We start from the raw sequence: 27,489 nt of genomic DNA on the forward strand, positions 1-27,489 counted from the left end.
AAATATAATCCCACCTCCCATCCCCCAGTCCCCACATACATGGGGCATATGGAAGTAGGTAGGCTTATGGATTTGATAGAAATTCTTTTCTAACTGCTTCTATTTTCTCTGTGAACTAAGAAGCAAGATCATTCTGGCAGACTGCTCATTGTCCGTCACAGGCTCTTCTCCCCTTGTTCCTGGGCACACAGACTATATTTTTCTCAGCTTTTCTTCCAGTTAGTATGGTCAAGTATTAAGTTATTGCTAGTGGAATGTGAGCAGAAATGATGTCTGCCACTACCAGGCCAGCGTGTCTCCATACATTTTTCCTTTCCACCAGCTGGATTATGCAGATGACTACCAGCCCCTGGGGGTGACAGAGCCACAAGAAAGAAGGTGCCTGGAAGAAGGAGAGCTGCCCACTGACCAGGAACACCCACTGCCAATTATCATGTGAGCAAGATATACATTTCTCTATTAAGTTGGAGCTGTAACATTTTGGGGTCTACTTAGCCTCCTCTAGCTAATGTAGTCAATAACTGAAGTGGGGGGGTTGGGAGGGGGAGGAAATGTGAAATAGTCTGACTGTGGGAGAGACAATTGACTAGGGAAGGATAGTAGGGTTTTCAGGCACTATTAAGGGTCTGCCTGTGTGAGTGGTCGTGAACTTACAGTCAGACCAGTCAATATGGTTGTGCATTTTCCTCCAGCCATATTCTGTTGCTTATGTGCAAACACTGAGTAGGTGGTTTGGGATTAACCAGGACAGAGATTCAGCCAGGTAAGTATAAATGGGGAGTGATAGACAAAGAGGCTAAGGGTAGAAGGAAAGGAGGCATCATAATTTCAGGCCAGATAAGAGGTAAGACTATGAGAGGGGTAGGGAAAAGTGCAAAGATGGTAGGGTGTATAGACTGGTGTTTCTGATCAGGTTGAAGAATGGAGTTTTGGTACTCTAGAGAGTGACCTTAAAAGATAAGAGATGGATTGGAGAGGAGGAGCCTTGAAATTAAAATTAGACGAAAATTAGACATGGGGCTGTAGTTGTCAGCAATGTCAAGGTGTAGGGAATGATCATGAGAGTGGGTTGCTGAGATAGCAGATGGCATAAGATCATTTGAAGGGAGCTGGTCAAGGAATTGAAAGACAGGAAGGGTTTGAATGTATTTATCTCACAAAGAATTATCAAAGGACTGTTAGTCATGTTGGAGTAGTGAATAGCCTTGGAGAGAGTGGTAATGAGCCTGGTACCAAAATCTTCGAAGAACGAGGGGTTGAGTTCTCGGAATTAGGGTGTTCAAGGCCATCAGTGCTTTAGTGTGTTAAACTCTTGCAGAGGTCATGTTTCATTTAAACAGGCGCTTTTAAGTTTTGTGTTACTAATGTGGGATTTGTGATTGCTTCTCTTTGACCTCTCAGATTACAGATGGTAACTGCTTTCTTTAAGAGGAAATGCCCATCTGTCTGTATTATAAAACAAACACATGCCAGGCTTCCCAGTTTAAATGAATGCTTTAAAATTTGTCATAAACTACTCTGTTCTACCTCCAACATATATCCTCAAATAGATACATCAAATGTGATACTAGCTAACTATGCAGCATCAAATAATGGGCTGTAAATGTTCAAAATCTGCATGAAAAACCTTAGGTATAACTTAACAATAAATAGCAATTCACTAGAAACCTGACCAATTGAAAATAATAAGATTACCTCTAGTTTAGAAAATGATGCACCACATTATCTACCTACGGGCTCTGGAGTCAGACTGATGGGGGTTGAATCACAACACCCATCTCATGGGTTATTGTGAGGATAAGATATATAATATATAATATATAATATATAATATATAATATATAATATATAATATACAGTACATAGAGGCATTTAGAAGACTGCTTAGCACATAAAAGCTCTCAGTAAAAGTTATAGTTATTGTATCTAATTCTTATGGAATTGCCTATAACTATACTTTGACTTTTCCAACTTAGAAATTATGTGCATTACATCTATACATGTTAAGACCTAACAGTAAGGAGACTTCCAGTTAAACATGGTACATTGAACACAATTTTTTCTCCACTTACTCCAGACACCTCATTAAAATGACAGTGAAGCAGGGGCTCCTGGCTGGCTCAGTTGGTAGAACCTGCAACTCTTGATCTCAGGGTTGTAAGTTTAAGCTCCATGTTGAACGTAGAGATTACTTAAAATAAAATCTTAAAAAAACAGTTAGGCAATAAAAGTATAAACCCATAACATGAACCAAAGAGGAAAAGATCCCTGCTGAAAAAGGATGTCAACAAACCTTAGGAACATGGAAAGCAGATGGATGAATAATAACTTACCGAAACTGAGAAAATTAATACCTAAGCTTTTGGGAGGGGGGGTAGAGCCAGCCAGGGTGGACCCATTCACATCATAGACTCTGATGAGGAAAGGCTCTGAAACTAGAGCTGCCATAACTCTGAAAGCAGAGGTGAAATGGGGCTGAAAACCGAAATTTATTGTGAAAGTTGTATAAAGAACAGTCAGATCCTTCCTTCCCCCGAATCCCTTCTCCCATTCCACACTGCCTTAACTCAGTAGAAGATAGGATGTTTACTTTCTGAAGAGGTTGACTCAGAGCTCCTCTGGATACCAGGCAGAGCTGAGGACAGGGGTGACTCACTCCACAGAAAAGCAGAATTAAATGAAGTCATACATATTAAATCATGAGACATATTTCCCCTGTGTTATTCCCAAATTCAGGTTCTAGGTATTTGAAGAAACCTTCTCACATGAAAGGTCCTAAAATGAACTAACAGAAGAGAGAGAAGTAGAGAGAGTAAGGGGGAAGGAAGAAGGAAGGAAGGGAGGGAGGGAGGGAGGGAGGAAGGAAGGAAAAAAGAAGAAATAGAGCAAATAGAGCTAATGCAGGGAACAGAAAAAGATGTCAAAATGAAACAAAAATCTCAAAAATTTTAACTCACATATGCTCAGGTAGCTACTGGAGGGAGATACCCCACCAAGATCAGGGTGTAAAATAAGACACGGAAACACATAGGACCTGATAAACAGGAGCTACAACAAAATGAGAAAACAGAATTCCCGAGATGAAGGTGAAGAGAGAGGTTCCAGGATAACACCCATGTAGCAGCCTGGAGAGTAGCCAGTCCATTCCAACACAGGACAATGGAAGGCTCCAGAAGGGATGTCACCAAGAAAAAACAAAAACACAGAACTGATCGATTACCTAACATGTCTGAACCTTAGGAACAAAACTTCAAAGCTCTGATAGAACATATAGAGATGAAATGGTGACAAGTATAGAGGAAAGTAAGCAACCCCAGAAAGAGGGGATTATAAACTCCAGGGGAAACAAAAGATTGGTGGTGGGCCGTATGACAGAATATTTGATGTTACCTCCCTGGAGGAGAATTGTACTTCCCTGCTCCATTGTGAATTGCAGTGGCCAGTGACATAGGGGCACAGTGAATATGTCACTCCAGCCAGAAGTTTCAGGAGCCTTGTCTCTGTCCTTGAACAGATGGGCATTGTTCAGATAGAGGCTGCCTCTGGCCATGTAAGTCCTGAGTAAAGACACCATGGAACAGAACTGCAGCTGACCTGCCATCAGATAGGCAGTAGAAATAAGAAGTCAACCTTTATTGTCTTAGGCCACTGAGGTTTTGGTGGTAGTTTGTTAAAGCGGCATAATTAAAAAAAAAAAAATCTTTTTTAATGTTTATTTATTTTGGAAGGAAAGAGAGACAGAGTGAGCAGGGGAGGAGCAGAGAGAGAGGGAGACACAGAATCCGAAGCAGGCCCCAGGCTCTGAGCTGTCAGCACACAGCCTGATGCAGGACTCGAACCCATGAACTGTGAGATCATGACCTGAGCCAAAGTCGTACGTGTAATTGACTCAACCACCCAGGTGCCCCTAAAGCAGCATAATTAATCTCTCCTGACTGACACAACATGGGGCACTGTGTACAACATATAATAGACATTAAAATATATATGATAAATACTGAACAGTGTGATGGAAACATACTGGGCAATTAATAAATGGCACAAAGTGACTAAAACTGAAAACCTAAGATGTGGCAATAGAAATATGATCTTTCGAAATGTGGAATTAAGTAGCAGAACAACTTTTCTTTGGAAACAGCCATGAGAGTAATGATAGATGGGGCAGGGACTTCTGTTTATTGTCATAAGCCTAGTAATTATTTGACTCTTAAACCATATACATTGTCACTTTGAAAAAAATAAAAATTACATCTTTTTGAAAAAGTAATGGTAAGTGGAAGGAGGGGAAGTTTGTATTGTTGTTTTTAATTCAACCAGTTTAACAAACTGACCGTTTATCATCCCACAGAAATACTAAGAATGTAAGTAGAACCTAATTTTTGATTAGGACTTTAAAAATACCTTTTTCCCCCCAGAATATTGAATAAATTGAGGCACTGAAAGCTAACCTTTTTCATTCTACCTTCACACTGTCCACTGCAAAATAGAAATGTTAATGCTGTATTTTGACTCAGCTACCTCCTTCCCTTGCCCTTACTGTGGTGTTATTTATAGTGTACTATTTATATGAAGTCAAATGTCACTAACTTGAATTTGAAAAATGACCTACATGTATATGGAATTATGTTGTGAAAGATTATTTTATACTTCCAAAAATAATTATTTTTAAAAATATCCTCTTACACTAGACCAAAAACTCTTTTTCCTCAGACGCCTTACAGTGATTAAAATTGATGTTATGTATAGTTACATATATATATATATATATATATATATATATATATAGAGAGAGAGAGAGAGAGAGAGAGAGAGAGATATCCTGTATATATATATATGGACAATGGGTATATATCTGAGCTATAGGTGAACAATGGATATGTATCTGAACTATAGTTAAAAATAATATAAATTACTTGTAAATAAATTATTTGTAAATAATTAGTTCTACTTAATGGGTTTGTAGTTCTCTTCTGGTATTTTGTACATCATTTGTCTATGTCTAAAGGATCTGGAGCAGCAAAAGTAGATCAGTCCAAATTGCTGTATAAATTGGACAGAATAAATGTGGTAGGCTTTCCATACTTTGGATTCTTTGGTGTGGGCCTGTTGTGGTCTGAGCTGTCTTCCTGTCCTCATTCCCAGCCATCCCCCATACCCAGCACTAATTCAGCCATTCAACAGATACTTATTTGGGGTCCCCAATGTACTAGCATGCAGTTCCTTGAGTATGTGATGTTGTCTCCCACTTAGCCTTTGCAAAGTGGTTTCCTGATCTAAAATGATATTCCTCTCCTTCCTATACCTTCTAAAAGCCAACTTTTCCATTAAGATACAAGGAGCACCTTCTTGCAGCCACTCTGGAAAACAGTATGGAGGTTCCTCAAAAAACTAAAAATAGAACTACCCTACGACCCAGCAATTGCACTACGAGGCATTTATCCACGGGATACAGGTGTGCTGTTTCGAAGGGACACAGGCACCCCCCATGTTTATAGCAGCACTATCAACAATAGCCAAGGTATGGAAAGAGCCCAAATGTCCATCGATGGATGAATGGATAAAGATGATGTGGTATATATATACAATGGAGTATTACCCAGCAATCAAAAAGAATGAAATCTTGCCATTTGCAACTATGTGGATGGAACTGGAGGGTAGTATGCTAAGTAAAATTAGTCAGAGAAAGACAAAAATCATATGACTTCACTCATATGAAGACTTTAAGAGACAAAACAGATGAACATAAGGGAAGGGAAACAAAAATAATATAAAAACAGAGAGAAGGACAAAATAAGAGACTCTTAAATATGGAGAACAAACTGAGGGTTACTGGAGGGGTTGCGGGAGGGGGGATGGGCTAAATGGGTAAGGGGCATTAAGGAATCTACTCCTGAAATCATTGTTGCACTATATAATAACTAATTTGGATGTAAATTTTAAAAAATAAAAAAAAAAGTTAAAAAAAAAAGATACAAGAGTCACCTTCTTGGGGTAGCCTTCCCTTACCCCTAAAAGTTAAAAGCCATTCCTCTATACTCTCATAGTACCCTCTATATTTTTATCAGAGCCATTATATTCTCCTTTATATTGTGAGCCCCATTAAAGCAGGAACTTGGCCTGTTTTACTCACTTGTATGTCACTACAATGCCAGGCTCATTGTGTACATTCAAACGGTCAAAATGTTATTGTCTGTCCTTCCTCAATATACCATATGCTCTTTGGTGGATGGGTCTGTGATTTATTCACCTTTTTTTTTTTTTTCCTTTAGCATTTAGCACTTAGCAGAAGACCTAGCCCATAGAAATTTGTTGAATAAATTAGCTTTTTCTGCATTATCATTAATCTTTAAAATATACACACTGAAGACTATATAGAAATATCCTCATGATACAGAGAGATGGGGTGCTGAAGATTATTCCTTTTGTGTTTTACTTAAATAGGAAAAGTACATGTGAAAGACCTAAGACTGGAGATTACATATGCCAAATTACCTAGCTGTGCTCTATGATCTTACCACCCTTAACCCAGATGAACAAAATAGAAATAATTCTTGGAGGAAGAATTTTAAAATAACCAGCTAAAAATTTATCAACAGAAGCAACAACAGGTTGGGATTTCTGCTCATTTAGTCAGTTTGTATGGGTAAACATTACCTAAATCCCTTGATTTGTGGTATGGTGTATTTCTAACAATCAATGGAAACCAAATTATCAATATACAAAAATCAGTTGTATTCCTATACGTTAGCAATGAACAATCTGAAAAGGAAATAAAGAAAATAAGCCCAGGGCGCCTGGGTGGCTCAGTCGGTTGGGCATCCGACTTCAGCTCAGGTCATTATCTCATAGTCCATGAGTTAGAGCCCTGTGTCAGGCTCTGCGTGACAGCGCAGAGCCTGGAGTCTGCTTCTGATTCTGTGTCTCCCTCTTTCTCTGCCCCTCCCTCAGTTGTGCTCTGTTTCTCTCTCTCTGTCTCTGAAAAATCAATACATGTTAAAAAAATTTTTTTTAATTAAAAAAAGGAAAATAAGTCCAGGGGTGCCTGGGTGGATCAGTTGGTTAAGCTCAGGTCATGATCTCATGGTTTGTGGGTTCAAGTCCCACATCAGGCTCTGTGCTGACAGCTCAGAGCCTGGAGCCTGCTTCTGATTCTGTGTCTCCCTCTCTCTCTGCCCCTCCCCCCTCCCCCCATCTCTCTCTCAAAAATAAACATTTAAAAATTATTTTAAAAAAAGAAAACAAGTCCATGTATGGTAGCATCAAAAACAATAAAACATTAAGGATCAGATTACCCAAAGAAGCATAAGACTTTACACTAAAAACTACAAAACATAGTTGAAAGAAAACAAGATCTAAATAAATGGAAAGATAGCCCATGTCCATGGATTGGAAGACATAATACTGTTAAGATGATAGTACTCACCAAATGGAGCTAAAGATTCAATGCAATTCCTATCAAAATTCCAACAGGCTTTTTTTTTTTTTTTTTTTTTGCAGCAATGCATAAGCTGTTCCAAAATTCATATGGAAACTCAAGGGACCCGCAGATAGCCAAAACAACATTGAAAAATAACAAAGCTGGTGGACTGACACTTCCCAACTTCAGAATTTACTACAAAGCTACAGTAATCAATATAGTGTGGTACTAGCAGAAGGAAAGACATAAGCCAATGGAAAAGAACCAAGGGTCCAAAAACAAATCCAAACATCTGTGATCAATTTTCAACAAAAGTGCCAAGATAGTTCAGTAAGGGAGAAACAGTTTTTTTCAACAAATGGTGCTGGGACAACTGTATATCCACATGCAAAAGAATAAAGTTGGATCCCTATCTCACATCATACAACAAAAATTAATTCAAAATGTACCCAAGATATAAATGTAAGAGCTAAAACTATAAAACTCTTAGAAGAAAACAAAATGTAAATCTGTATGATCTTGAAGTAGGCAATGGTTTCTTATCTATGACAACTAAAGCACAAACAACCAAAGGAAAAAATATAAATTGGATTTCATCAAAAGTAAAAACTTTGTAATACAAAGGCAACTATCAAGAAAGTGAAGACAACCCACAGAATGGAAGAAAATATTTGCAAATCATAAATCTGATAAGAGACTTATATCTAGAATATATAAAAAAACTCTTACAACTCAACATTGAGGAGACAAATAATTTTAAATGGGCAAAGGTTTGAATAGACATTTCTCCAAAGAAGACATGCAAATGGCCAATAAACACTTGAAAAAATACTCAGTGTCATTAGTCATTAGGGAAATGTGACTTAAAGCCACAGTGAGATACTACTTCACATCTGTTATGATGGCCATAATAATAATAATAAAAAGAGACAGACAATAATAAATGTTGATGAGCTGACCCTCATACACTGCTGGTGGGAATGTAAAATGATACAGCTGCTGTCAAAAACTGTTTGACAGTGTCTCCAAAAGTTAAACAGAATTACCATGTGACCTGGCAATTTCACTCTTAGGCATATACCCAAGAGAATTGAAAACATTTTCACACAAAAACTTGTACACAGATGTTCATAGCATGGTTATTCATAATAGCCCCAAAGTGGAAATAACCCAAATGTCCATCAGCTCATGAATGGATAAACAAACTGTGGTATAACCATACAATGGATTGCTATTCAGTTGTAAAAAAGAGTGAAATACTGTTATATGCTGCCTGAGTGAATCTTGAAAACATTATCCTAAGAAGGCAAATGCTAAAGGATACATACTATATGATATTGATATGAAATGTCAAGAATAGGCAATTCCAAAGAGACAGACAGTAGACTGATAGTTGCCAGGGGATGAGGGAAAGGGGAAATTAGGAATGATTGCTAATAGGGAAAGATTTTCTTTTGTGGGGGTGGGGGGGATGAAAATGTTCTGGAATTAGTATGATTGCACAACATACTAGATATACTAAAAACTACTGAATTGTGCACATTAAGATGATAAATTTTATGTGAATTATATATCAATTTGAATTTTTTTAAGTGAAATGTGATCCTAAACTTGGAAAAAATTGATAAGCAATTGTGATCAAAGCAGTAGATATAGAGCAGTTTTCTATTTATGGAAGGGCAAAATGGCCCTGAAAAATTAGTGCTCTTGCCCTCTCATAAAAACTGGTTAGATGTGGGGGCGCCTGGATGGCTCAGTTGGTTAAGCATCTGGCTCTTCATACCCACCCAGGTCATGATCTCACGGTTGGTAAGATAGAGCCTTTCGTGGGGCTCTGTACTGACAGTGTGGAGCCTGCTTGCGATTCTCTCTCTCCCACTTTCTCTGCCCCTCCCTCATTTGAGCTATCTCAGAACAATAAGTAAACTTAAAAAAAAAAAACAAACCAGTTGGATATGATTTCTGTGTTCAGATACAGTTTTTGATGCTTGCTGCTTTTGAGCATGTGTACCTTTGGTCAATTGAAAAGCACTTTTGATGTCTGTGAGTTTACAGCTTTATGTGTGTGCCTGGCTCAGAAGCATATTTCCTTCTTAAAAAAACCTCCTTGGAGCACCTGGATGGCTCAGTAAGTTGGGCATCGTTAGTTGGGCGTTCGCTCTTGATTTTGGCTCAGGTCATGATGTCGTGGTTCATGTGATCAGACCCCACCATCAGACTCCATGCTGCTGCTTGAGATTCTCCCTCTTCCTCTTTGTCCCTCCCCCATGTTCTCTTTCTCTCAAAATAAATGGATATTTAAAAAAATAAAATTAAAAAAATCTCCTTGATTCTCTATTCCTTACACTGCTTTATCTTCTCCATAGTACTTATCATTGGAATGTAAGTTCCCTGACAGGGCTAGAGTTTCAGCTCTGTCCTCAACAATAATAGGTTAGTTAGTAGAAAGCACTAAGCAGGAAAAATGCTTTATTTATAAAATACATACTATGGAAAATTTCAATCTGTAGTATATAGATGCCCTTTTTGTGATGTACAAGTAACTTCCGTTACTGGTTCACCCTTTGGAAGAGGCACAGATCCTTCCCCACATAAGAGCGAAATCCCAGGACGCTGGCCCTGGTTCTAAGGGGTGTTTTGGTTTGCTGTGGCCTGGTCAATTAAACTCACACAATCAATTCCTTATACCTACTTCCCCTTCTCCTGGGAGATAGTAAACTTTGTAATAAACCTTACTGAGAAGACCTCAGTACCATTGAAGGTAACTCTTCCAGGAAAAGTGTACATTAGTATTCTTCCCTTCTGATTTATTTGTTCACAATCCACTAGAATACTTCTGACTGTAAGTTCCATTACTCTTCAAGTCTTGGCCTGTTTGATTACTTGGCTGTGCAGGTCTTGGGTGCTCTGATCTAAAAAGAAACAAAATATTCTGTAACACTGGCAGATACTTGCAAACTGAGGGGAAGGAGCTTCCCTCAAAATGCATATGAAGGAGAGACCACCATGGTAATGTCAGATTTAATTCTAATCTGCTTCTTGTATATAGTAGCCAAGAGCATCAAATGCCAAACAAAGACTAACTTTGCTGTTAATTTGATCACATACTTACACATGTACCCAAAATTAACTTACTGTTTTAGTTTCCTTGAGGGGAAAATTTGAGTTTAAAACATCTTTGTGACTACCAAATGGAAAACATTCTTCTCAGTTTTAAGAAGTTACTTTCTGCCAGATTTCATTAATAACTCACAAATGTAATTGTTACTTAATAAATAAGGAATAGGCAAAAAAAAAAAAAACTGGTTAAAAACCCAGTAAAAACATACTCTTTCATTCATAACTCAAATTGTCATGAAGCACTTCTTATGCTTATAAAACAGACTCAGCCAAGTCTTTAAAATATTTTCTTGGGAGAATAGATTTCACATGAAACTTTTCCAGAGAACACCATTGTTTCGACTGTTGCTAACAAATGTAACTAAAACTCTGATAATTTGTTTAAAAATATTTTAGAATATATGTATAAGATGAGCAACCATATTTGTGCTAAAATGTCCCACTTTGACAGCCAATTCTATGGAAAACCTACTTATAATTCCATCATAAACATATATGATGCTTTAGTTTTCAAAGTGCTTTCATGTATTTGATAAAGTAACAGACTATGTGCCTTATGGTAAAATTAGCAATTTCCCTCCCAATTAATTTAATTACTTTGAGTTGCATTTGATAAGATTTTGATTTAAAACACAAGGGAGTGATTCATAAATTGCTTTTTTTTTTTTTTAAGAGAAGGCTGGTGTTTCAGAAAAATATTATTTAATGCACTCCATTCAGATGTTAACCTGAGTCATTCTGGTCATGTTGTGGTTGTATTTTACAATCGGTGACACCTGGTACTAGTTGGGAAAATGTCCAGTGAAACAGATAGGCTTAGCTCCAGGCTTCAGATGGAACAATTCAGACGCTGCCCAACCCCCAGTTTGATGGGGATTTCAAAAGGAGATCAGCCTCTCCGTATATAAATATGTTACACTGTTCGCATTCTTCCCATCTAGAAAAATCATGCTAGAGAGTAAAATAAACAAACAAAAAACTTTGACCATTTTAATACATATCATTTATTACATAAATCAGCCAAATTCATGGTGGACAGTGAAATGCCACTGCAGACCACAAACAAAAATGAATAACATCAATTCAGCCTCTCAGGCAGGCCAATAGCTGCCGGTTTGTAATCATGAATGGAAGTCTTTTATCCAGAGGTTTTTCAGTAGAAATATTCAAGGATATTTTAGCAGAGAGAAAAATTAAGCAAAATGGTTACGTGTTGTATAAAGATAAATCCTGGCAATTTTGCCTACAGTGTTTGTTTTGGCATACTATTCATGGCTCTTCAATGGTAAAATCGCTTAAGTTTTATTTTCTTTGGTTTATGTCTTGGCTGTTGGAATCTATCCAAAACTGTTTTTTGTAATTCTCTATTGAATAGCTCCACAATTTCCATCCTATCAAGGATGGCTTCTTTTCATATAATCCTGAATTTTAGCAATCATAGGAAAAGGAACTGGTATAAAAACTGGGATGTATATTTTCAACTAGCAAATTCAATACTAACTGAGAGTATTCTTCAGGGTTTAGAGATAGCCGAAGATTGAAGTTAAGCTTTAGTGTTGTTGCCAGAGAAATAAAATATATTCTCTCAAAATATTTTTTAAAACTCTTTTCTGGTCTACAGAATGCTTTAAAATAAACCTTTTTACCTAGTGTTCTTATCAGAGCTATTTAAATCCTAGAACATTATGGGAAATGAGGGTTAAGTAAGCCGTAATTGTCCTATAATTTGTTGTTGATAATTGGGAAAGAGGGGGGAGGGTCTAAAAAGTGGTTCTTTTAAAAGACTTTCGGATCAAATAAATTCTAACAATATTTACTACTTTGCATTTAAAAAATGATACCTCCCTTTGTATATACTGTAATAAGCTTGAAAACACATTAATACAGTATACAAATATTGTTTTAAAATACATTTTTGTTCTACTTGAATTACACAAGTATTAACTAATAAATGGAGTTTTAAATTTCCAACAGTCATAAGTATGAAACATTTTTTTTAAGTTTTTTTAAACATTTATTTATTTTTGAGAGACAGCAGGGGAGGAACAGAGAGAGAGGGAGACACAGAATACAAAGCAGGCTCCAGGCTCTGAGCTGTCAGCACAGAGCCTGGCGGGGCTCAAACTCATGAACTGCGAGATCATGAGCTGAGCCGAAATCGAGTCAGACCCTTAACCGACTGAGCCACCCAGGCACCCCTGAAACATTTTAAAAAATATTTATTTTTCTACTCTTCTGTTGTGAATGAACTTGTTCCTTGGGCATATAAGGATCTTGCTCAGTATTAACAGCCTGTGAGATTGTTGTACTTTTCTTTTAAAGTACTATAGAGGGGACACCTGGGTGGCTCAGTTAAGTGTCTGACTCTTGATTTTGGCTCAGGTCATGATTTCACGGTTCATGGGATTGAGCCCTGTGACAGGCTCTGCGCTCACAGCGTGGAGCCTGCTTGGGATTCGCTCTCTCCTTCTGCCCCTCTCCTGCTTGCTCTTGCTCTCTCTCAAAATAAATAAACATAAAAAAAATAATAAAGTACTGTAGATAAAACTCAGTAGAAGTGTGTATCACAATTTACCAGTAGAACATAATAGCTAAGTCTAAGTCAATACATTTAGACTCAATCATATTACACTGCTAGCATTTCATATAGGGGCTTTTCTCTTGACTCATTATGGAAATTCCTAGGGAAAAAAATATTAAAAGGGACAAAGAACTATGGAAAATATCAAAAGTCAATATTATAACATCAAGTTTTTTTTTTTTTTTTAAGTTTATTTTGAAAGAGAAAGCATGTGTGAACAGGGGAGGGGCAGAGAGAGGAGAGAATCCCAAGCAGGTTTCTCACCACCAGCACAGAGCACAGCCTGAGTGGGGCTTGAATTCATGAACCATGAGATCATGACCTGACCTGAAATCAAGAGTCAGATGCTTAACTGACTGAGCCACCCAGACGTCCCAACATCAAGTTTTTCTGAGCTTTCTTTTGATAATTTCTCATGTTCTAATTACCTCCATGTTGGGGTATTGTTGGGGTCAACACAAAGGTCATGATAAAAATCAAACACCATGTATGCACTGCATTCCAAGAGCAAGGAACGCAGGCAGTCCCTCCTGGTGCCAATGACAAAGGGGTGCATTGTTTGTAGAGTATTTAAAACATTGAAACTTATGAAAAGTCAGCTTGCTTTTAATTGTCAGCATCGAGATAAACAATGACAGTGATAAAATATTCCTCCCCAATGGGCAGTTGCCCCTACTGCCCTTTGAAAACACTACTGCCCATAAGAGCTCAAAAGTATTACATATCCAATGCACTTGAGGTGTTTATTGTGGAAGGATCCATTCCCACATTTCTTTTCAAAAAAGATTTTTTTAAATTTATTCATTTTTGAGAGAGACAGACAGAGCACGAACAGGGGAGGGGCAAAGAGAAAGGGAGACAGAATCCCAAGCAGGCTCAAGGCTCTGAACTGTCAGCACAGAGCCAGACACAGGGCTCAAACCCATGAACGGTGAAATCATGACCTGAGCTGAAGTCAGCTGCTTAACAGACTGAGCCACCCAGGTGCCCCCACCTTTGTCTTCAATTTTTGAAAATATAAGTGTTGAAGAATGTGTTAGTACTAATGAAGGGAGCCTTTGGCCTGTTATAAATTTAAATGGAAAATATACATAATTAATATTTTTTAATATTCCAGTGAAGTTGAGAGAAGAATGGTACACAAGCAGACACTGAACTTTCAGATATTGATGCACCAGTGTTTTAAGCGTCACATGTACCTAAGGGAATAAATGAAAGAGCAAAACGGGTCATTCTTGCATTTGATGCATGAGAATTTAGGTTGACTATAGAATCAAAACTCCCACTAAGGATGTGACTCCCTAGCAATTCATTCTAAGACTTACTATAAGACCTCTATTAACTTCTTTCATATAAGACACCTATTCTTTTTTTTTTAAGTTCTTATTTATTTATTGTGAGAGAGAGAGAGTGCAAGCAGGAGAGGGGCAGAGAGAGTGGGGAGTGGAGAGAGAGAATCCCAAGCAGGCTCCACACTGCCAGCACAGAGCCCGAAGTGGGACTCAAACTCACAGGCTGGTAAAATAGCTACTCTTAAATAAGCATTTACCACATTATTGACCTGAACTAATACAAATAAGCCAACGACTAATGGCAATAAAGTCCACACTACTGAAGATCATTTGTATTTTTGCTGACTCTTCGGGCAAAGTCCATAAAGATATGAAGAACAGAGGGACCAAAAATCAAAACAAAAACATCACAACCAAAAAACCCATTAGCAAAAGAAAACAAATATTAAAGCACAAAATCACCTTCATTGATATTCTCGCCACCCAGAATTCCCATACTTATACGATTCTCCAACTCTGTTACCTGTAACACTCTGATGTTACAGAAGGAACTAGTACTTTACAGAGGCAAATATGTTTCCTTCCAAATGCTCTAAGTGGAGAAAAACCTGTAATGAACAAAAAAAGAAAACCACACACATATTTTATATACACTCTAAAAGGCAAATACAGTGACAAAATTGTTAGACTAAGGAAAGCATATGACTGAGTAAAATTTATTAGTAGCATTTGTTAAAAAATAAGTTTACTTGCCTTGGGGGAAGTGTCATAATTCTTCTTTCCTTTGTGAGGGCACTAAGCTAGAATGACATGGAAGTTCACTTCCAGAACATATTTATTGTTCAGGACATTACTTATAGGTATGTGTTTGTGTAGGTACATGAAATCTATTATAGCATATAAAGGATATATGGTTAACCAAAAGGAAGAAAAATTGTACCTTTCTTATTTAGAAGTCAGTTCACATTTGCATTATCAAATCTAATCACCGTTGGTTTGATATAAATTTTTTTGCTTTGTTAGTGAGTTAGCTTTTAGAAAATACTTTTATGTTGCCACAGGCAAAACAAGTATATGTCAATTTCTTAGGGAAGCAAGATTCCAGAGTTAGAATATATTCTTATATGAATAATTTCTAAATCATTACTTAATTTATAAGGAATTTACAATTAGGACCTTAATTAATAACTATGCATTCATAAATAAATATATCATTGTTGTGCTTTGTTAAGGCACTGGCCTTTGCCATTGTGTGTGTGTGTGTATATATATACATATATATATTACACATGCTATATATTGAGTATATATCCTACAAACTAAAGGCAAAAAGAAGAAACTAGCTTAAAACCAGAATCTGACTTGAAATAGTCTCTGCTTAAAATATATTTTCCAAGTTAGTTTGTAAATTCCTTGTCTAAAGTTATTTCTCATTGGGCCAATATCGGACATTGTGGTAAGTCCATTCCCAGGTAAGTCCACAGCAGTCTATTTAACCTACATTTTTTTTAATGTTTGTTTTTGAGAGAGAGAGCAAATGAGGGAGAGCAGACAGAGGGGACGCCAGAGGATCTGAAGCAGGCTCTGCACATTCAGAACAGAGCCTGATACGAGGCTTGAACTCACAAGCCATGAGACCATGATCTGAGCCAAAATCAGATGCTTAACCAACAGAGCCACCCAAACACCCCTATTTAATCTACAATTTAAATGAATTTCAGTACTATGCTTAAGAGATACACAAACTATTCACTGATTTAGAAGTTTGTTTTGTTTTGTTTTTCTTCTCCTCTAGGAGCTGGTTTTTAGCAATGAGAACAAGGAACCCTACTCCCCAAGGCCTAGAAACCAGAAAAACAAAACCATAAGTGTTTGAGCACAAAGGGACAGTTTGGGTCTTAGGTAAGAATGGGTAGGGTCAATAACAACAGAGGAAAGGACAAAAGAAAAATATTAGTAGCAGCATCACATAAGAAAAACTGGAGTCAGCAAGGAAGTGGGTGACTCTAATTGAGTAGACATCCATAAGTCAGGGTGGTTTTACTACTGCCCAACCCAAACAGTAATTAGTTTAAGAAAAAATTTTATTTTACAAGTGAAAATGTGGAAAAGTAACACAAATGACAACAGCAGCAACAAAAAGTAACAAAATACCTCTGGTCATTATAATGGGATGTTTTCGTGATTAAAAAGTATGATGAACAAGTACAAACCATTTGTTGGGCCAATCAGTGTTCAGTTCTTAATTCCAAACTGAAGTTTAGATTATATAGTAAGATTTAGACTAAAAAAAATCATGAAGAAAAGTTTTCATTTACATATTTACAGTCCCAATGCAGTCTGGCCTGCCTGTGTGCATGACCTGACCTAGCAGGCCATAGAAAAAAATCTTCCAGTAAGCCCAGCAGATCATTAGCTATAGAGCCTCTGGTTAGACATCAAGTTTATAGTCATACTCCCTGTGACCAGGTATCTTTGCCTTGAAATGCTGGAATGCTTTATTGTCATTCTATTATTGCTTCCCTGTGGCAAGGAACTGCATTCTTTCCCCCAAATCTAGTAGCCTAATGAGATATATGTTGAATAGACAGGGTGGCAGAGAGACGAAGACTTACATTCCATAATATTAGCAAACCAACAATATGACATTCTGAAAACAATCTCAGAAAAAGCAGAGAACCATGTTTAAAAAGTCAAGAGATCACCTAACCTCTGTGGACACTGAGGACCATAAATTAACTTTAACCATAAACCTAATCAGTTACCTTCATCCACAGACTGCATTTTGGCACAGATTTTCAGCTATGCCAAAACACATGCAGCAGGAGACTCCCCTGCTCATACAAGCAATATTTAACTGCATCTCTCCAAAATAACAAACACTTATTTATATTTGAGAATGATAATAATATGAACTTGTAAGATATAATTAATGTATTAAAACATACTTTTATATTATATGGCAATATACATTTGATGGATATTTTAGTTTATAATCCTACTTTTATGTTTTGTTCTTTATATATGCCTGGAAAGAAATTTTAAGCAAAGTTATAAGGGGAAATATTTAAATATTTCATTATTTGATACTATGGGAAAACGTGTTCATTTCGTTATTATGGAAATATCTGCAAGTCATTAAAACTCCCCAAATATACCACAGAAGATACACACATCTATAGTATATAAAATGATTCCTTCCTTCCCTTCTTCCTTTATCCTGAGGGAAGAACTAGTGAGCATAAGCTTTAATTTCTAACAGGTTAGAAAAAGGAATCTTACACCTCTACTAAATTGAAAATTGTATTATCAAATGCCTATGTTTTAAAGTCACTCGGCTTCCTAGCTACTTCAATGGAATCAGGAGTCATAGATCCAACCCCAACTCCAAGACTGGAACGCCGTAGTGATAGTTCCAAGGCAGAAATCTGACGTAACTCTTTACGACATAACTTTACAGACGTGACACCATGAAGCTGTCCTGCGTTTCCCACTGGCTGGATTTGGGGTGATGGTCGACTGTGAGATTTTATGAAATGATACTCGTCTAGTTCTTTTTTATCCTCATTGTTTAGCAAATGCCCACTAGTGGGTGCTAAAGAGCTACAGATTGGAGGTAATTCCGGGGCCTCTTCCCAGAGCTTCTGAGGATTCAGTTGTGTTCTTAAACTGCTTGTTGAACTGTCTAATTCTCTTTCTCTTCCACTTAACTTCATACTTTCAGTTCTGGACGCCCATTTTAATTCTTCTGCAACCATGACTGCTTCTTCAGGGTTCAGGACTCCATCTCCAGCATCACGATCTTAAAAATAACCCAAAAAGCAAAAAAATAAAATAAAAAAAAATTAGAGCTTTCCTCAAAAACAGGAATTTTAATGATATCCTATTATCACTCAATATAAATGATGTCTTTCAGATTAAATAACAATTTTTTAAAATCTTTATTTATTTTTGAGAGAGAGACAGAGTGTGAGCAGGGGAGGAGCAGAAAGAGAGGGAGACACAGAATCCAAAGCAGGCTCCAGGCTCTGAGCTGTCAGCACAGAGCCCGACACGGGGCTCAAACTCGTCAAACTGCGAGATCATGACCTGAGCCGAAGTCAGATGCTCAGCCGACTGAGCCACCCAGGCGTCCTTTAAGTGACTTCTTTAGACAAACAGAAGTGTGAATACGAATTATTATTTCACTTATAGACATTTTGAATGTGAATAGCTGAGAACTTTTAATTCATGGAACAAAATTGAGAAACAGTCACCTACTGATTTTGTTTCTCCTTGGAAACACAGGAGTACTTTGGGCCTCTCTGGTGCCCTTCCATGCCTGCCCTCCACTGGGCTTGCCACTGTGAACCACAGTCCAAACCTTGGCTAAGTGAAGCCAGCATTGGAGAATACTGGCTCTATGTCTGGGGAATCTTTGGGGACATGGCATCACGTGTGTGAAAATCTAATCTTGGTTAGAAGTCCCAGCATGATGGCAGGGTTATGCTCCCTCAGGGTATTCTAGGGATCCACCATCAAAATGGAGGTGACAGCGTATCTCCTCAGTGGGGATACCCTGCTGGAATGACTGACAGGAGTGAGTGAAGAGATCAAAGCTAGAGGTCTTCAAATCAAAGAACTATCTAATATCAAAGATAAAAATTTACTTAAAAGAAGTCCATATAGGCCCTAGACCTAATATGATGAAAAATGACAACTCTAACATACACTGGCACGTGATTAGTACTTTTTGTCCTATGAACCAAGTATAAAAACAGAAGTTGCACACTGGCAGCTTCCAAGCCAAATCTGGCCCACAGATGTGCTTTATTTAGCCTATGAAACAACATGTGACCCCAACATTTTATTTTTCCTTACTGTGTGTATTTTATTTATTTTTGTTTTGTTTCTTTTGGGGGGGGTTTGTTTTTGTTTTGATAATTATTTTTTCTTTTTAACCCCACATTTTCAATTGGAAAGTTACATATAAAAATATAGATTTCTGGGGCACCTGGGTAGCTGAGTCGGTTGAGCATCTGACTTTTGATTTTGGCTCAGGTCATGATCTCATGGGCATGATCCTGCGTCAGGTTCTGCACTGTGTGTGGAGCCTGCTTAGGAGTCTCTCTCTCCCCCTCTCTCCCTGCCCTTCCCCCGCGTGCTTTCTCTCTCTCAAAATAAATAAACTTAAATAAAGAGACTACTATCAAAAACCAATGAACTGAATACCAAGCCAGCTATGTATTAAGGATACTGAGTACTAAATGTATAATACTTTTTAGGGAATTCAGAATTTGATATATTTAAATCGCTGTATTTATAATTCAAACAAACCTTGTTTAATGTCATTATATTAGAGCAGCATTTTGAGATAGGATATATACAGGACAAGCTATATCTCAAATAGGATTCCAACTGTAACTTTTTTGACATTTGTATGGGGACAATATTGAAAAGAATTATGCTAACTGTTAATGGTTGTGGGTAGAATTATGGGTGATTTTTTTTGGCTTTGTCTCTATATTTTCAAATTTTTCTACAATAACTATATTACTTTTTAGAGCTAAAAAAATAAAAGTATTTAAGATGTTTCTAGGGGCGCCCGGGTGGGTCAGTCGGTTGAACATCTGACTTCAGCTCAGGTCATGATCTCATGGTTTGTGGGTTCGAGCCGCACATCGGGCTCTGTGCTGATAGCTCAGAGCCTAGAGCCTGTTTCGGATTCTGTGTCTCCCTCTCTCTCTGCCCCTCCCCCACTCACGCTCTGTCTCCCTCTGTCTCAAAAATAAACATTAAAAAAATTTTTTTTAAAAGGTGTTTCTAGGTGGGACAGCAGGTTAGCTGAACTAATATCTTCAACATTACTATCAAGAGTAGCCTTTTCAGGGCATCTGGGTGGCTCAGTCTATGGAGCATATGACTCTTGATCTCAGGGTCGTGAGTTTCAGGCCCACATTGGGAGTAGAATTTACTTTAAAACGGATAAACAAATAAAAAAGGCTAGACTTCCCAAGTAAGTTGGTCAGACAGGTGTCATCACTTTATATATTTTCAAGATTATTTAACTTTTTCAAAGTTTTTTGCATTTGTCTCATTGAAGAGCAGGACGAGGATCCAGGACAAGGATTAAACCTCTATACCACCATACCACACTGGCATTTTAAGAGATGTCTAGTTGACTCAGTAATACAAACATGGGACACTGAAACACTAAATATCTAATTTCAGATATCTCGAGTTTGAAAGTGGATTTTTTTAAAGCTAAAATGGCCTTATGCTGATTGTTCTGTTTGCTACTTAATACCTGTTTCCATTTCAAATTTTTATAAGTCATGTTTCAAGTACAAGGTTCAGCTATATACTGCAGGCAGAATTTCAAGTAAATGTTTTAATTATATCAGTACCTCTCCATTACTACCTTGAAAATAAAAAAAATGTAGTCTCTCTGGCAGGATCTGCATGTTTGTATCACATTTCTATCTACAACAACTTTTATCCTAGAATATTGAACCAGGAGTTGTAAGACAAAAGACCTTAGACCATGTTCTAATTACTGTTGTGTTTGTAAGTTACTTGACCTAAGTTTCAATTCTCTTCTCTAAAAATGGGATTAGCAGACACTGGCCTACATTGAGTTTAAGGGTTGAATGAACTACTCATGAAAATGTCTATAAATTATAAATATCATAAATATAATGTAGCAGTAGAACTATCTGTCTAAGATATTACTGTTTTAAACTTTAAAGCTATGTTAATTCTGCTTACATTATATATTCAGCATGTATCTTTTCATTATGCATATATATAATTTTTCACTGGTCTCTTTACAATCTTGTTGTACCCATCTTTAAGTGGTCTTCTTTATAGATACAAAATAGGCCTGTGTTCCTAAAAGGTTGTAAAGTCAACTTTGCATGAGCCGTACTTGACTTATTAGAATACTTTCTCTATAGGAAGGCTAATTCTTTTACGAAATGTAAAATATATTATTTTAGAAATACGGATTCTTCTCTCATTGGCAGACTTGAGGAGGGTATATTTTAATCATGGCACTTTCTACTTTTGCAAGATTTTATATCATTTCATATCATTTCATTTAGGAAGGTGCTACTTCTACATAACTACATACAATTAGGCAAGAAAGCATCTTTGTGTCAACAGTGAGTTTTATTATATTTTTGAATTTCAAGAGGTCATGGTGAAAAAGACCTGACTGATCTTAGAAATATACACAATATACCTTTACTTGTAGTATTCACTATTTATTTTACATTTTTGTAATAATCAGAACACTTAATTTATGATAATATAGGAAACAACAGCTATCTTAGATTATAGGGTTATTTTAAGTAAGGGGATACAAAAGCCCATGGCACATGACAGCCAATAAATATGTGACATTTCCTTCACACATCTACATTTGTTTCTTCGTTCACTTCCCCTGTGATTCTGTGGCATCCACAGATTAGACAATTTAAAAATTTTAATTCAGTATATTAACATACAGTGTTGTATTAGTTCTAAATGTACAATACAGTGATTCAACAATTCTATATACTGCTATGTTAAGTGTACTCTTAATCCCCTTTACCTATGTTACCCATCCTTCCACCCATCTCCCCTGTGGTAACGACCAGTTTGTTCTCTATAGCTAAGAGTCTGTTTTTCTGGTTTGTCTCTTTTTCAAACATTTGCTTTGTTTCTTAAATTCCACATATAAGTGAGATCATATGGTATTTGTCTTTCTCTGACTTTTTTCACTTAGCATTATACCCTCTAGATCTATCCATGTCCTTGCAAATGGCAAGATTCCATTCCATTCTTTTTTATGGAATATTTTATGAATATTCCATGGTATATATGTATGTGTATATATGTATATATACATACATACATATACACCATGGTACACATGGTGTACATACATATATACCATGATATATATGTACTGGACACTTGGGTTGAGTCCATAATTTGGCTATTGTAAATAATGCTGCAAAAAACATGAGGGTGCACATATCTTTTTGAATTAGTATTTTCAAACTTTTGGGTAAATACCCAGTAGTGGAATTACTCGATCATATAGTAATTTTGTTTTTAATGTGAGGAAACTCCCTACTATTGAGGAAGTCCACAGTGGCTGCACCAGTTTGCATTCCCACCAGCAGTGCATGAGGGTTCCTTCTCCACATCCTCGCCAATACTTGCTGTTCCTTGTGTTGTTGATTTGAACATTACATATAGTTCCTGACAGGTGTGAGGTGGTATCACCTTGTGGTTTTGATTTGCATTTTCCTGATGATCAGGACTAGACGACTATTTTTGTTTACCGAGACCAATGCAAGTTAAATATCGAATTCTAAATAACCACATCAATTGGAAAAGGCTAAACTCCAAGTCAGTCACCAAATACTAGATACACCAAATACTGTCAGCGTGACAAGTAACACTAAAGGTCTTACGTTCAGATGGTACTTGTTGCCGCCGAACTGTTTCCCCCACCAATTCCTTAAGTTTCTTCTTAAGATCTCTGCTAGTTTTCTTATAGAAATAAAGGTCTTTTTCCAGCTGCTGGATTTTATCTTCATATGTTTTGAAAGTTTCCATAATGCCTTCCCCCTCTTGCTCTATGAAATAGAAATTTACACTTCAAATCAGTTTAAAATAAATGGCTGAAAATTATGTTCTAACATAGTCTCCAGACTATACTTAATGAGTCAGAAGTATGTTACCTGTATCTGGTACCTGAAAGGATTTGTTTGCAGCTACAACTTGGATTCTTCTAGCCTTAGTCACCTTCTCCACCCTACCCCCTATCAATTACCACATTTTCACAATTCATAACTGCTTTTTGAGTAGCACTCACTAGATTTATCCTTAGAACAGCATAAATAAGGTGTTTTCCATTAAAAGTTCATGTTTGGAACCTGTCCATCAGTTGCATCACTTAAAGTTCCTATCAGGAACTGTGGATGTATGGAAAGTCATAGGCTCAAGAAATCTACAGCCAAGCCTCTACCTCTAAAAAAAAACTCCAAAAACCTGTCAAAAGAGGCTACAGAAAGATTAAATAACAAAAGCAAATACCATACAAAAAGACCGGAAAATAGCATGAGTTGTAGTTTATGCTACAATATAGCTTAAAGCTTCTAATTAATATTTATGAATGTCTAATAAACTGTCCCTATTGGGTATGTTTTAGAATCAGTAAAACCTAGTTATTGACCCTCTGAAAATAAATACTTTCTGACCTACTTTTTCCTATTGGTAAATTTACAAAATGGTCCTACTGTTTGTAATGATCCTTTGTTGTAACTGGCTGTTTTGAAAAATGTGATCTAAGTATATTGGATATTTTAAATTAACTCATTATCTTGTATTTAAAAGTACTTTAGGGGCACCTGGGTGGCTCAATTGGTTAAGCATCTGACTCTTCAGCTCAGGTCATGATTTCATAGTTCATGGTATCGAGCCCCGTGTCAGGCTCTGATTCTCTTTCCCTCTCTCTGCTCCTACCCTGCTCACTCGTGCACTCTCTCTCTCTCTCTCTCAAAAATAAATAAATAAACTTTAAAAAATACTTTAAATTAGGGGTTCCTGGCTAGCTCAGTGTAGTGTGCAACTCTTGATTTTGGGGTTGTGAGTTTAAGCCCCATGTTCGATATAGAGATTAGTTTAAAAAAATCTTTAAAAAAAATCTTTAAAAAATACTTGAAATTAGGGGTGCCTGGGTGGCTCAGTCGGTTAAGTGGCCGACTTCGGCTCAGGTCATGATCTCGCGGTCCGTAAGTTCGAGCCCTCCGTTGGGCTCTGTGCTGACAGCTCAGAGCCTAGAGCCTGTTTCAGATTCTGTGTCTCCCTCTCTCTGACCCTCCCGTTCATGCTCTGTCTCTCCCTGTCTCAAAAAAAAAAAAAAAGTTAAAAAAAAATACTTGAAATTAATAACACCATAAATCAGAATCCTCATAAAGAATACATCTGGGCATCTGGGTGGCTCAGCCAGTTAAGCGTCAAACTCCTGATTTTGGCTCAGGTCATGATCTCACAGTTCATAAGACTGAGCCCCGCACTGGGCTCTGTGCTGACAGTGTGGAGCCTACTTGGGATTCTGTCACTCCCTCTCTCTCTGGCCCCTCCCCTTTGTGTGTGTGCATGTGTTCTCTCTCTCTCTCTCTCTCTCTCTCTCTCAGAATAATTAGGTATTTAAAAATATTATATATGTCAACTTAATTTTACATACCATATTTAGTTGAAATTAGAAAATTCATAAATTATTAACATTTTGTTATGAAAAACCTATCCCAGCTATAGAAATGAATGATTTTTAAAATGTTCTTATTTGGCTATAGCATGAGCTTTTGTGGTACAATGCATGTCACTTGAAAAATACATTAAAAATTCTAATAAGGGGTGCTTGGATGGCTCAGTCAGTTGAGCGTCCAACACTTGATTTTGGCCCAGATCATGATCCCAGGGTCATGGGATCAAGCCCTGTGTCAGGCTCCATGCTGGGGGTGGAGCCTGCTTAGGATTCTTACTCCCTCTGCCCCTCTCCTCCACTCTCATGTTCTCTCTCTCTCTCTCTCTCTAAAACAAAAACAAAAACAAAAACAAAGAAAACCCCCACAAATCTATTAAAATATCACTTTATAGAGACTTAAGACAGAACTAAAATAAGGTAAGGAGAGCTGTTTGAATGAAGTGATGTATAGGATCCTGTCAAGGAAATCCTGTCATCAGACAACCGCTTGCTAATTAACTGGCTATAAAATTAACTTAGAGGCACACTGCTTCAACACTCAAATTTATATATTTCCCAATTTTCTGCTTGCTCATGTTGTTTCTCCATTGTTTAACCCATTTCCAGCTATAGATTCACAAGAATCAAGACTAAGCAGCTAAGCAGCCTGGATTGAAGCATTACTAGCATCGCCAGGCAGCGCTTCTGTTGCCATAGCAACTACGTACTGGCCAAATGCCAGGTAACATGAGGACCAACTGCTATGACTGCTCTTTCCACACCCAGAGTTGATGGCTGAACTACTGTGCACTGATTAACAGTATGTGTCCACTGATGGTAGACTAATTTTGACCTAAGAAATAATCTTAATGCATAAAACTTACAACTAACTGAGTACTGTGACAAATATAACTAGAAATCTGACAAAGCCTATCGCTTTAATTTTCTGGAGGGAAAGTAATTTAAATATCAGGGTACTATATCCTTTGGCGACAGAAACTTTTCAACTGTGTACCACAAAGCTAGAAGTCATCCCACATTTGTACATAGAAAATAGACCAACAACAGGGCACCCGGGTGGCTCAGTAGGTTAAGCGTCTGACTCTTGATTCGGCTTAGGTCATGATCTCAGGGTTCATGAGATCGAGCCCTGCGTCAGGCTCTGTGCTGGTAGTGTGGAGCCTGCTTGGGATTCTCTCTCCGTCTCTCTCTGCCCCTCCCCCATTCATGCTTGCTGTCTCTCAAGATAAATAAACTTAAAAAAAAATAGACCAACAACAAACTGAGGGGGGGGTTCTTGTGTGTAGCACTAGGGACAGGCAGAGGGATGGCATTTCAAGCATGAATAGCCCTACATCACAGTCAACTATCCCCACGTGTGGTAACCCAACTATCCCCTACGTGTGGTAAACATGCAAAGCACAAAAACAAGTACAAGTAGTAACTATTTATTCATGTTTGACTTTTCATGTTGGGAGTTTTCATTAATCAAATTCTGTCCTATCTTCCTTTCCTAGCCCCTCTGACACATCATTTTTCCACAACTGACCAGAAGGGGCAGGTACCTTTAACATGATGTAACAGCAGCTGCAGTTTTTGCTCATGTTCCTTTTGCTGGAGAGTCAGTCTCCGGTCGCACTGCAATTTCAGATGTTCCAGTGCAGATTCCAACTCACGAACCATATTATCCCGTTCCAGAATCTTCATTTTAACTTCTTCATTCTCTAACTGTAGTTTCCGTTCAGTTTCTCGCAAAATGACCACCTAGCAAAGAAATTTTTTGACCTTTTAACTTTGTCTTAAATAGCCTAATATAATAAGCTACTTCTCTCAGGCTACCTAAAGAACTCCCTTAGTCCCCATGGAATAACTAAGCGAATGCTTTGTAACATACCCACAAAATAACCCAATAGCCTTTTGAGTTTGTTGGGATTCTGAACTGGTTACAAGCTTCATTTTAAATATAATGTGGCTCTATCACCCCCTCCATCATCTCTTAGACATGGTCTCTGCAGTTTATATTTACAATCCTATAACTATTTCTCCAGTCTAAGAAGATAACAGGAACCTAAAGACTCTTGTAACATCCATGTAATTCCCAGTTTTAACTCCAAAATGGATGTTATAAATAAGTAACAGACTTTTCTGAAACTGTAAATACAGAGTTCAGTCTCAGACTGTGCATTTAGTCCAATGGGTTCTTCTCTGCACTGCTGTGAAGTGAAGATACTTCACAGAACTCACTAATGTAATGACCTTCTGTCTAGAAATAAATACTCAGGTTCCCAGGGTCAGAAAACCCACTGACCTTAACCTGGGTGCTTTGGGTTAAGAACCTGTGCTCTAACCCGTGAGTTCTCTGTATCAGAGCCTCAGACAGCACCACACCATTTTTCTGCCCTTCATACATGTGGTAATAAGGATGCACTCTGATCAATGATAGTAGCTTACTACTGACAGTCATTATTCAAGAAGAGGGCTGTGTATAACATTTCCATTAATTTTTTCATCTTTATTTCACTTGTCTAACAGAACTAGAATTTTATTTTAAAACTCCAGTGTTTTATTTTTCATTAATTGTCTGATATTCCTTTACACTGAATATACCTTTCAGAGAAAAGAGTTATCTGTTTAACACTTCATAATATATACCTTAAGAGAAGACATCATTCAGGTTAATGCTAAAATCTACTATTATCTTCATTTCAGTTCACAGGTCTGATGATAATGTACAGGTACAACCCCCCCCCCCCAGCAACGAAGGAAAGGGAACCCAAAGTTGGAGGGCCCTTGATTTTTCATGAATGCTGAGCAGCAACAAGCAAATCTAGAAAATATCCAAGAAATAGTAACTGAG

The 27,489-nt window shown here is 37.4% G+C and overlaps 1 protein-coding gene and 1 long non-coding RNA gene across 9 annotated transcripts in view; one reads left to right on the forward strand and one right to left on the reverse strand.

Annotated features, from left to right (window-relative positions):
- The window catches only part of LOC132663578 (uncharacterized), a 48,260-nt gene that overhangs the window by 2,320 nt on the left and 18,451 nt on the right, over window positions 1-27,489 (forward strand). For 4 of the 5 annotated variants that reach the window (XR_009603130.2, XR_009603132.3, XR_009603133.3 and 1 more), the window contains exons 2-3: window positions 323-435; window positions 25,260-25,452. This is a non-coding gene — a long non-coding RNA (uncharacterized LOC132663578). Of the gene's footprint in view, window positions 1-322; window positions 436-10,288; window positions 10,427-25,259; window positions 25,453-27,489 lie in introns of those variants that run through there. The other variant, XR_009603131.2, reaches the window with a different exon arrangement.
- The window catches only part of KIF27 (kinesin family member 27), a 98,760-nt gene continuing 81,450 nt past the window's right edge, over window positions 10,180-27,489 (reverse strand). For 3 of the 4 annotated variants that reach the window (XM_060609952.3, XM_060609953.3, XM_060609951.3), the window contains exons 16-18: window positions 26,198-26,396; window positions 22,855-23,019; window positions 15,027-18,212 (exon numbers count right to left, since the gene is read on the reverse strand). In XM_060609952.3, coding sequence (XP_060465935.3) covers window positions 17,728-18,212; window positions 22,855-23,019; window positions 26,198-26,396 — 849 coding nt within the window. In that variant the 3' untranslated portion in view covers window positions 15,027-17,727. The other variant, XR_009603124.3, reaches the window with a different exon arrangement.

The sequence above is a fragment of the Panthera onca genome, chromosome D4 (genome assembly GCF_046562875.1).
Source record: "Panthera onca isolate mPanOnc1 chromosome D4, mPanOnc1 haplotype 2, whole genome shotgun sequence".
NCBI lineage: Eukaryota > Metazoa > Chordata > Mammalia > Carnivora > Felidae > Panthera > Panthera onca.